The sequence below is a fragment of the Peromyscus maniculatus genome, chromosome 12, assembly GCF_049852395.1.
Source record: "Peromyscus maniculatus bairdii isolate BWxNUB_F1_BW_parent chromosome 12, HU_Pman_BW_mat_3.1, whole genome shotgun sequence".
Classification (NCBI taxonomy): domain Eukaryota; kingdom Metazoa; phylum Chordata; class Mammalia; order Rodentia; family Cricetidae; genus Peromyscus; species Peromyscus maniculatus.
Window position 1 is genome coordinate 49,857,471 of NC_134863.1, and position 12,289 is coordinate 49,869,759.

General features: G+C 40.9%; 1 protein-coding gene across 1 annotated transcript in view; it reads right to left on the bottom strand.

Annotated features, from left to right (window-relative positions):
• Epha6 (EPH receptor A6) overlaps window positions 1-12,289 on the bottom strand; it is a 921,293-nt gene that overhangs the window by 21,905 nt on the left and 887,099 nt on the right. The window contains exon 16 of the mRNA XM_006981610.4: window positions 2,786-2,979. Coding sequence (XP_006981672.1) covers window positions 2,786-2,979 — 194 coding nt within the window. The remainder of the gene's footprint in view (window positions 1-2,785; window positions 2,980-12,289) is intronic.

Consider the following 12,289-nt stretch of genomic DNA (forward strand, 5'->3'; position numbering starts at 1 on the left):
CCTTTTGAGGCTGCTTGTGAACTTGTGCATCCCACTGCTAAATCCAGTTAATACTCCACTTGGTGTTTTCTGAATCTTTGTGAAGACTTGTGTGTTACATTTCTTTGACACAGGCTCTTTGACACAGCCTTCTCTTTTGGCTTTTATGATATAGCTCCATCCATGGTTCCTGCATTACTAGTCCGGCTCTTCTTTCTCAATCTCCTTTGGTTATTTATTTATTTATTTATTTATTTATTTATTTATTTATTTATTTATTTATTTTTGTTGTGGGGGGAATCATGTCTTGAATCTTGGTGCTTTAGATACTTGCATTCTTTTTCTCTGTTTATTTGCATTCTTTATTTTCTTCATAGGTTATCTCAGTATGTTAATGCCTTCAGTAATAATCTATGTGCTGGTCAATTTCAAATGTACACCTTTAGCTATATCTTTGGAACAAAAAGTAATTATGTTATGACAAGTGTCTACATGTGGGTATGTATACATGAGTGTAGGAACCCATGGAAGACAGAAGGGGGTCGTTTATCCTGGATCTCAAGCTACAGGGAGTTTTGAGCAGCCCTGTGTAGTCAGTCAGAAACTGACTCAAGAATAGTACACACTCTTAACTGCTCAGCTATCTCTCTAGCTCCATAGCCTAGATATTTTACCTCAAATTCAATCTAGAAGTTATGTACCTATGGAGTTTCCACTTGACTATCCCACAGGCATCTCTGACTCAGAATGCCCCAAATCATCTCATTTATTCTCTAGAACTTGTTCCTGTTCTTCTCTTAGCATGTATAACACCCACTGTTTGTACAAAAAAAAAAATGAGAAATATCCACTTCTTCTTTCTATGTTTATTCAGTGACCATGACACATAAATATTGTTTGTGTATGTTGCCAGACAATAAATTCATTCTCTTTTCTCCTGATCTCAACTTTATTCTCATTTTATAATTTAGGCCTTGAACTTTTTTCTTAACTCTTATTATTATTGTTGTTGTTATTATTAATTATTTTACATAGCAACCACTGGTCCCCCTCCTTTCCCTTCTCCCATCTCGCCCCCCATCTCACCCTGCCTTCACTCTTCACAGAGGGTAAGGCTTCCCTTGGGTAGTCAACACTGGCTGACATACGAAGTTGGGGCAAGACTAAGACCCTTTCCCTTCATCAAGGCTGAGTAAGGCATCCCACCATAAGGAATGGGCCCTAAAAATGTCAGTTCATGTGCCTGGGATAGGTTCTGGTCCCATTGCTAGGGTCCCCACAAACAGATCAAGCCATACAACTGTCACCCACATTCAGAAGGTCTAGTTCAGTCCCATGCAGGTTCTCCAGCTGTCAGTCATTTCAGAGTCCGTGAGCTCCTATTAGCTTGAGTCAGCTGTCTCTGTGGTTTTTCCCATCATGATCTTGACCCACTTTGCTCCTATAATCCCTCCTAATTCTCTTTAACTGAACTCTAGTAGTTCCACCCAGTGCTTGGCTGTAGGTCTCTGCATCTGCTTCCATCAGTCACTGGATATAGGTTCTATGATGACAATTAGGGTAGTCACCAATCTGAGTACAGGGGAAGGCTAGTTCAGGCACCCTCTCCACCATTGCTAGGAGTCTTAGCTGGGAACATCTTAGGCCTTGAACTTTTATAGCGTGGATTTCTGAAAAGACACATGTGGCTCTGTTTCCCATCTTGTTCCGTGCTTTGCATTCATAGCCTAAATCAACACTCGAGTGGTTTCGAGTCCAGAAGCGCAACTGTAATCACATTATTCTCTTGCTTAAACATCCTTCAGTGGCTGTCCCTGGCCTTAGTAATAAAACCCAAAGAGCTTTTCTTTTCTATGCCTTTTGCTCACAGCTTCCGATGTTGGACTGCTCAGAGGAGGCAGTCTGCAGCAATAGTTGGATCACTAGCTATTTCATGCTTGGCTTCATTTTGCTGAGGCTGCCAATTAGTGATTTAGAGGTGAACTCTTACATGATCGGCTGGGAAAAGAGGTCTGTTGCAAATATCCCTTAAAGAGCCTAGTATTATTGTTACTAAAACCCTAAACTTACTGGGACCTGTGACCCACAGTGAATGTCTGCATATCCTGTGGTCATCTTGTGATTCAGGAAGGTGTGCTTTGGCTATTTATAATCTAGGCTAAAAGCAGACTCTGATGATATTTGAAGTGTAATATTTTAGACAGAGATGAGGATTATTTTTGCTTCCATTCTTCTTCTCCTTATCATTGTTCTTCAGAGAGAAGTGAGTAGATTTTCTTGGTTCTACTGAAGGTTACAAAATGGTGTATGAGTGCCTTGACCCACCCTATTCTGGTTTGGAGAGAGGAAAGTAACAACAGTGAGGTGTGATCAGGAGCATCCTCACTTCTGGTGACTCACAAATTTCCCCTGCTTGCCATTTCAAATAGAGGGATGGACATAGAATGGAAAGAAAATTAGAGGGGACACACACATGCACACAAATTCTACTTATAAAGGTAAAGAAGGATCAGTAAATGTAGATATCAAAGATCCACAAAAGAGAAATGTAAATAAAGTAATGCAGATAGAATGGATAACAGAGAGAAAAGAAGGGGAAATTTTTTTTCTTGTGAAAAATCCCCACATTTTTTCATATTCATCATTTATCTGTTCAGCTGATAAATAAAATAAGGTTTATACAGGGTTGGTAATTAGACAGTGAGTGACCAAGGAAAACTCATTCCCTCTACCTGTTGTTCTTGCCTGTAGCCTGAAAGAGATTATGATTGTCAGGGGAAAACAATACCAACATTATGCATCTTACACAAGGATGTCCTCCACCAGTGTGTGAAGGGCACTGGGATTGCGGATCAGTTTGTCAAGGAAGCTGACGATGTCGGTAAATTTTGGCCTGTGGTTTCTTTCTTTCTGCCAGCAATGGAGCATCAGCTGGTGCAGGGATGGTGGGCAGCCCATCGGAGCAGGAAGTCTGTAACCTTCTTCAATGGACAAAATTACCTAAATGCAAACACATGCAGATCACGCTCTTACTTTTGGTTACAAGATGTATGCTAAACAATAGCATCTTAAAAAAACAAAAACAAAAAAACAATAGCATCTTTACATGCAAGCAGTAAAAACCAAAATACTAATAAGCATAAAAAACGACTCAAGAGGACAAGCATGGCCTGAGCAAGGGTAAATATCTAAGTTCTAAACAGGGAATGCTGGTAACTCAGTAGCATCTGCTGCCCCTTTTGCAAAGAAAATGTGCTGTACACACGCACTACTGGATTCCATGTAGTTAAGTTTCATCACAGTCTCAAGAGCACAGCTTCTATGTTGCTTTGCTGGACTATCTGAAACCCCGATGCCAACATCAGAAATGCGACATGATATGGATACATTCAGTGCAAACTGTACGTGACAAACAGGATTGTTTCATCCTCCTTACAATAACCAGTACATTTTTAAAACCCATTATTCTCTCTCTGTTGTTTATTTCGGTTCTCCTCATTGACTTCAGATTTTCCTTTAGTCTGACACTGACCTGGCAATGAAGTTGTTTTCCCATGAGCCCTAAGGGAGTTCAAAATATGAAAAGCTAACAATGGCAAGCACCAAGTCCTATGAACATAGGGGCATTCAGTCTGAGTACCCAACAGGCGGTTCTCTGGTGAGGGAGGGGCTCTCTCTGTAGGACATGGTGGTGACCAGTTGTGTGCGGTCACTGTGCAGTTAGCAGGACTGAGGGATTGAAATTTTGATCTGGGTTAATTTTAATTCACTTAATTTATTTTAAACTCTCACTTCCTGTCCAGGTCTAGAGAAAGGAATCTGCGTAAGAGTTAAGAATGACCAGGACATGACAGCCTGGTGGTTAGAATCCACTTAAAGGCCACGTAGGCCATTTCCTTGCTTAATGTATTACCTGCCAGCCCCTCCTGTGAGGAATTTCCTGGCGATGGAATAAAACCGATTCTGAATTTATACAGATTAGCTTTTGAAGAACAGATCAAAGGCAGTCATTTGAACCTTTGCTCTTGCACCATCTATTGGGGAGTATTTTTCTTTTCTTGTACAAATTTAAAAGCAAGAAAACTGAGTATCAAATGTATTTATAACAGACATCAATCAAATTTATCTCCCCACCAACAATCAAAATATAAAACTTGCCGGGCGGTGGTGGCGCACGCCTTTAATCCCAGCACTCGGGAGGCAGAGCCAGGCGGATCTCTGTGAGTTCGAGGCCAGCCTGGGCTACCAAGTGAGTCCCAGGAAAGGCGCAAAGCTACACAGAGAAACCCTGTCTCGAAAAACCAAACCAAACCAAACCGAACCAAAACAAAAAACAACAACAACAACAACAAAAAAAACAAAATATAAAACTTAATGTTAATATCGTTACATTAAGATATCTGTTGCATGACCATCTACATATATTCTATGTGTATTTTTTTTTGAATACTGACATCTCATTTTAATTTCTTCTTAAACTGACACATTTGACACGACTCTCAAATAGTCTGAATTGATGTCAGGTGCAATTTGTACAAAGGAAATGTTAATATTCTTCAGAATCCTCAGAATCCTCTTAATCGCCAAGTTTCAACTTTTTCAGTATTATAGAATTTCTTGTGAGTACCTCAACATTTTTGTGACCACAGTACTTGTGTGTGTGTGTGTGTGTGTGTGTGTGTGTGTGTGTGTGTGTATGTAATCTCCTGTGTATGGGTGTGAGGACGCCAGAGATGACTTCAGCTATCTTCTTCTATCAATGCTCACCTTATGATTTTGAGGTGGGATCTCTCACTGAACCTGGAACTTTCTGTTTTGGACCCTGAGCCCCTGGGACCCAGGTTTCTCTTCCATCCCAGAGCTGGGATTATGGGTATGTGCTGGCACACTCAGCTTCATAGATGAGTGCTGGGGATCCCAATTCGGGTCCATATGCTTGAGCATCAGGCACTTTACTCATGGATCTTTCTCCCAGTTCTAGAATTCTTTAATCCTCATGGATATTAATGTTTTACTCTCCATTTTATGTTACATTATTGAATATGATTTTTTTCTCATCTTTTTCTTTTCTCTTTTTTTCCAAACTACTTCTTTTTTTCCAAGTAGGCTTGAGATTAAGTCATTTTCTTACATGTTTTAGTAAAACACAAATGGATAAAAATGCTTGAAATCAATCAAAACTACTGTGAATAGCTTCTGGAAGTAATTATAAAAAATAGGACAGAATGACTTTAGAGAACAATTTTGGAGTTGTGCCCTGGGAACGTGAGAGTAAATTTGCCACAGTTATGTGATTATATGTGCATAGAATAAAACAGTGACAAGTTGAGGTTAGGAGAAAAAGGTTGCTTTTATTGAATACTTTTCTATGTGCTTGGTCATTATACTTTTTTTTGTTTATTGCTTAAAATTACGCAGTATGGTGGTTACCATCATCACGATTCCTTACATCATAAAAGGAGAGGTAGGGAGACTTGCTTAGATTCACATCATTACTCTGTAGCAGAATTAGGACCTATATTTAATTCCTTGTGACTTTCAGATGTCTTCTCTGCTATTCCTTAGATAGTGATTTTAATTTTCATGATAGAATGTTTTCCTCTCAAATTTTATACCATGAAGAAAACATGAATACTGCTTACCATGTTACTCTTTGTCATTATACATGTTAATTTGACTTCAGTGTTTTTAATTTGGGCTCAGTAAATTAAAAAATTATTTTGTAGTCTATAAACTGTAATGTTTAACTGAGTCATCATTTCTGAACATTTCTGAGTCTTATGCAATCTCTACTATTGCATCTATTACTTTTTTCTGTTATTTAAAAATTTATTTATTTAAAAAAGTTTTTTTTTTTTAATTTGATATACCAATCCCAGTTCTCCCTCCCTCCCTTCCTTCCACTCCCTCCAAATTCCATTCCCCATCCACTCCTCAGAGAGGGTAAGGCCTCCCCCGACCCCCATGTCAAGGCTGAGCAAGGATTCTCACCCTAGAGAATGTGTTCCAAAAAGCAATTTCATGCACCTAAATGAGTCCTGGACTGACCTAGGCCTTCTGCATCTGGGTGACAGTTGTGTAGCTTGGTCTTTTGTGGGGTGTCTAGCAGTGGGACCAGGACCTGTCCCTGATGCATGAGCTGGCTCTTTGGAACCCATTCCCTATGGTGGGATGCCTTGTTCGGCCTTGATGCCAGGGGAGAGGAGCTTGGTCCTGCCACAACTTGATATGCAGTGCTTTGTGGATTCCCAAGGGAGACCTTACCCCATCTGAATAGAAAGGGAGGAGGAGTGGATGGGAGTGTGGAAAAGAGGTGGGGGGAGGGAACAGGAGGAGAGGAGGAAGAGGAAACTGTGGTTGGTATGTAAAATAAAATAAAGAAAAAAAAAAGAATAGTGTCTGACTTATTAGTAAGTGCTAATGATTTAAACAGAAATTAATAATTTTTGATAAGTCTTGATAGAGGAACACATTTCTGTAAAATTCGGAATATCTAGCTACTTCAAATAGACCCAGGGAAAAGCATGATAGCATTTGAAGTCCTGAAGAACATAGTAGTAATTAAAAAAAAATGTCATTAAACAACGCTACCCAAAATCTTATTGTTTGCTTAGACCATTCAGATGACAGGGGACTTACTCTTCCTTAAGAAAGAACTTTATTACACTTATTTGGCTAAGATCTTCCTCCCCCCCTCCCCCAAGAGATTTATATTTCCCTCAGGCTTTTCCAGACAACTCATGGAAATTGTTCACACCAAACATCCAGACCACTTGGCATCTATCAGGCAGTGAACTCCCTCAGTGTTGATGCTTTTTTTCTAAGAGAAGAGAGGGTGGTAAGAGGGTGGTATTGCTGTAGAGGAAGTTTACCTTTTTGTGTCCAGCAGAGTGTCAGTCCTCACAGAGCTGTCTTTGGGGCAGTGGAGGATCAGGAGACCCACATTTTTCCTTCTTGCTGACCTCTCTGTCTTTTAAGTTTCCTTAGGCCTTTAGCACATCATTTTATGAAATTTACTTTAAACCCTGGCTCAAGACAGGTGTCTAACCTAAAAGGAATCCATCTTGCAGAACAATAGCAATAACCGTACAACAGTGGTGACAATACAAAGACACCCAGCTAATTGTTGAGAGCTCTTGAGTCCCATTTCCAAAATTCTAGTTATCGATGATGTGCGCTTCTTATTTTTGTCTTTGAAACAACCCTATGAGGGTAGCTTCTTCTTTCTTTCTTTCTTTCTTTCTTTCTTTCTTTCTTTCTTTCTTTCTTTCTTTCTTTCTTTCTTTCTTTCTTTTTTTGGTTTTTCAAGACAGGGTTTCTCTGTGTAGCTTTGGCCTTTCCTGGAACTCACTTGGTAGCCCAGGCTGGCCTCAAACTCACAGAGATCCGCCTGCTTCTGCCTCCCAAGTGCTGAGATTAAAGGTGTGCACCACCACCGCCCGGCTGTAGCTACAGTTCTTATCATCATTTTATAAGTAAGACATCTAATCACAGGAAGACTAGACTTGCCTAAAGCTGCTCAAACACCTAAACATTCTAACTTCAAAAGTAGCCTGAAACTTGATTCACAAAAAATATATTCCTATGGATAATCAATAGTTTTCACCCAGATACATATTAATCACTTACAGTAGACTATTGGTCATGCTAGTATGGAAGATGGCACAGCATGATATGTATCTGGGATTAAGAAGTGTCTAATCTAGTGAAGGAGACAAAGGCCTGTGAGTACGATAAGTATCATCTAAAACAGGAGTCTGTGGGAGCACACAGTAGAGCCTAGCCCAGCCTCGGGACGGCTGTCCAGGGGAGGTGAGTATACAATGGTCTGTGGAAGTTTACAAGGGCAAATGGGGCCTCAAAGGAGATGCTACTTGAAGTAGATTTGTGTGGATGGAAAAGTCTTAAAAATGTGTAAAGCTGCATAGGAGATAAAACATTGATCTTCTCCATCATTATTGCTTTTGTATACTATAAACTTAAACTTTCATTTTCAACTAATTATGATATTTTAATGGACATATATTCGTTGCACACAGGGTTGGGTTCCATGAGGTCAATTGCATATTAATGTATTTAATATACTTTGAGAATATTACTCCATACTCTCTACCCTTCGTATCTGCCTCACACCTTCTCATTTTCACCCTTTGTTCTCCCTGGACAGTTTTACTTCTACTTGAAAGCCATATATACATATGTGAATTTATATATATAATCTGGGATCCACAAATAAGAGGCAATATGGAATATTTGTCTTTCTGAGGCTGGCTTAATTTGATTAAGATAATTATCTCCAGTCATATCCATTTCCTGAAATGGACATGCCTTTTTTCTTTATGGTTGAAAATATACCACACTTGCTTTATCCATTCACCTGTTGACAGGTTGGTTTCAAAGCTTAGCTACTATAGTCTTACGGCAAACACTGATATATGCAAATTTAGACTTTCAACATAGAAGAAAAGTTTTAGCAAATGAATGATTAGATTTTGCTTTTAGAAAGGCTCACTGTGGAAAGCCTAAGGAGATTGGCCATGGAGGCAAGAGATAAAGTTTCAGGCTTGGTAAAGGACACAGGAAGAAAAGTAATTCATTGCCTGGCAATAAGGACTCTTAATCACTGAGCCATATCTGCAGCCCCAGGTTTTAGATTTAACACACACACGCACACACACACACACACACATTTTCTTCCAACATTTCAGAACATATTATATGCCAAGTTATGAGCTGGGAACACAGTTTACTTCATTTAAAGATACTTACAATTATACATACTATAGGTATGTAAACTGACGAATTGGTAGATTTGTCAACATTCTCCCATGAGGCATGAGCCACATCCCCAACTCATTTGCCAAGGTTGGCTCTCGAGTCTTCTTTTCTGTGCTCTTCTTATGTAATCCCAGCTGTTGCCTGCACCCCTCTTCTGAGGGCTTCCATGTCTGGAGCCCTAGGCCAATTTTACCCCTAGATATCAATACTTATTACTTCTGTTACACACCGCTTCGTTTTGGATCTCAGTCTCCACCTCTGATCTGTCCAGCCTGGCTCTTTGCTCTGGTCATTAAGAAGCCTCTGCCGTCTCTCAGCTGGTTAAAATGAACTCAAGATCTGCTAATCTCTTCCTAGCACTGTCAAGCATAGAGCCTTGTCAAGCCAAGCAATGGAGCTGCAACTTTCAGCTCTGTGACTTCTGAAAGCTCTGCTTTGGAGGTAGCTTGAGGGAAAGCTGTATTAACTGTGTCGACTCTGCTGCCCTGGCCAGGTGAGGGTGGGGCCAGCTGTGCACAGCCTTCAGACATCCACATGGTCAGACCAGGGACATCTGAATGGCCTTTGGTGGTACCCAGGGCCAAGGACATTGACCCTGACCTCTGCTGCTGCATGGCCACGGACCCAGAAAAGTCCCTCAGTGGCAGCATGGGACCGGACATCACCACGGCCTCTGGTGGCTTCTCAGGCTTTATAGCAGGCTGTTCTTCTCCACCCTCACATCTCCAGATCTGCCTCTCTTCATAGTGTTCAAGCTGTTCCACCTCTCTCTCCCATCTCTCCATCACATACTTGCTCATCATATTGGTACTTTCCCTGCCCGCACCTTGTGGTGACAGTGGACGGGGGCCTCTTGACTTTTATAGATACTTTCTGACTCCTTGATAAAGGAATAATGGGGAGCAGCTTGTGGTCACTTTGATTACAGGACAAACTGAGGCTCATTGCCTTACAAGATGAAATAAAATCCAGTGTACTGATGAATAAATGTTTATAGGAAAAGTGGGATAAGCTAATGAAAGAATAAGGTACAAAAATATGTATTACCAAGGACTGACCTATTGCTTATTCCCAACATTTTCTTTTTAAGGTGAAAACTTTCTTAAAATCATACAATTAAGTAGGACTGAAGAGAAGGCTCAGCAGTTAAGAGCACTGACTGCTCTTCCAGAGGACCCAGGTTCAATTCCCAACACCCACATGGCAGCTAACAACTATCTATAACTCCAGTTCCAGAGGATCTGATATCCTCACACAGACTTACATGCAGGCAAAATCTCCAGTGCACATAAAATAAAATAAAAAAATCTTAAAGAAGATAATTCTCAAGCTTTCTTTCTTTCCTTTACTTTTTCTATTTGTCTCTTTGCTTTTCTTTCTTAAAAAATGCATATAAGGGTGTCAGATATCCTGGCACTGGAATTACAGATAGTTATGAGCTACCATGTGGGTACTGAGAATTGAATTTGGGTCCCTTGCAAGAGCAGCCTTTAAGGCTGTCTTTCTACCTTATGCTCTGTCTGTCTGTCTGTCTCTGTCTCTGTCTCTCTCTCTTTGGAAGTTATAGAAGAACATCATGGGCCTGTATAGATTTTTGGTTGTGAGCCTAGCCTTTAACGGCTGCGCCATCTCTCCAGCCCGTGGGCCTGTATAGAATGGCATATGTTTGTCCCAGAACAGGCTGCTGAAGGAGTCAAAGAATAAGGAGTGATAGGAAGTACAGTTGTTGTTTTGTTGTTGGTGACAACTTTGGACAGTCATTATCTCTAACAATTGAACATCACACCCCAAAGTCTCCCCCTCTTAGAGCTAACTTTCATAGCCCCAGGAAGTGCTACAGAAGTTGCCACTGGAGAGAAGCAATCAGTACTCTATCCATTTGTGATGCCTGTGAACCACAACAATGCCCAGCATGGCCAGATACCCTACAGGTTCAATAATGGCACTTATTCCTTGGAAGTAATTAACAGTTGTCTAATTGTACTTAAGGCCTACTCAACAGGAGGGAAATCATGCCTGGTCCTGAAAACCTAGTCAACCACACCATGGTGAGTGGGGGTCAAGGATCTTAGAGAAGAACTTTTTACCCCTACTTTATTAAACTGATGTAATTACTAACCGCATTCTAAATACTTATTTATTTTATTTTATTTTATTTTTTTGGTTTTACGAGACAGGGTTTCTCCGTTTAGCTTTGCACCTTTCCTGGATCTCACTCTATAGACCAGGCTGGCCTCGAACTCACAAAGATCCACCTGCCTCGGCCTCCTGAGTGCTGGGATTAAAGGCGTGCGTCACCACTGCCTGGCCCTAAATACTTATTCTTGTTCCCATAGATAAGTGTGGCTCTCAACCTTTACTAAAAAGAAGTTCCCTTTTGCAGCAGATAGAGACTCTCACAGAAACCACAACCGATCCATAGGGTGCTCAGTCCCAGTGGATACATCTCTGAGAGACCCCCACCCCAGTTCCCCCTAAGGCCCGGAGAGATGAGGAAAGGGACATCTTAAAATAGCCAGAACCAAGTCAGTTCCCCATTCCCAGACAGGGTGAATTTTAAAAGTACAAAATCAGACTGTCTGGTGGTAGCTAACCACGAGACGCCCCCCTCCCCTGAGATAACATGACCAAATTTTAGAGATGGGCTGTAAAACTCCTGATAGCAAAAAATAAAAGTCCCAACTCAGGAAAACTGGACCAATCAAGGGTGGACCCGTACTAACCCCCTCCTCTCTGAAGAAATTTGTGGTTTTTACCTTCAAAAGCTAATCTCCCCAAGAAAGAGGAACTCTCCTCCCTGCCTTACTGCGCCCGGCACTGCGGATGAGGGTTCTTTGCTAGTTCGTATTATGCCAAGAAGTAAACCTTGCTATTGCATTCTGGATATCTATGGTCTCCTGGTGGTCTCTTTGGGGGTCCTAATCTGGGCACAACAATCTCCAGCACAACTCCTGCGCACCAAAGGCTCAGAACATTGCAGAAGATGGGGTGGAAAGAATACATGAACCGGAAGACCAGGGACTCCGCTTATGAGTTTGCATCTCCTAGGAACGACAAGAAAAGGCTACAGCTGTGATACCTCAACAATATGGCTTCCTAAATGAGACCTGAGCAATGACAGTACCACTAAAGATGCTATCGCAGAAATCTCAGGAGGCCCCATCCCTCTACTAAGCCGGAGGCAACTACGGATTGCTGAGAGCTGGAAAAATAGGCTTCCCTTAGGGAGGTGCCTCTGACTGGGTATCCGTTGTCACGTGGTGAGTCCTAAATTTATGTACTTGCAAGCAACCCTGAATGGACTCAGCAGGTTGTATTTATGTACTTACATAGCATATAATAACTAAAGAAGAGAAAGCCAGGCATTGAGAGGGAGTGAGGTTATGTACACGTGTGGGAGACACGAGAAGAGTTGGAGTAAGGAAAGGGAATACAAGGAAATGATGTACTTTTTAAAAAATTTATTTATTTATTTTTGTTTGTTTTTTTTTTTTTTTTTTTTTTTTTTTTTTTTCAAAACTCGGTTTCTCTG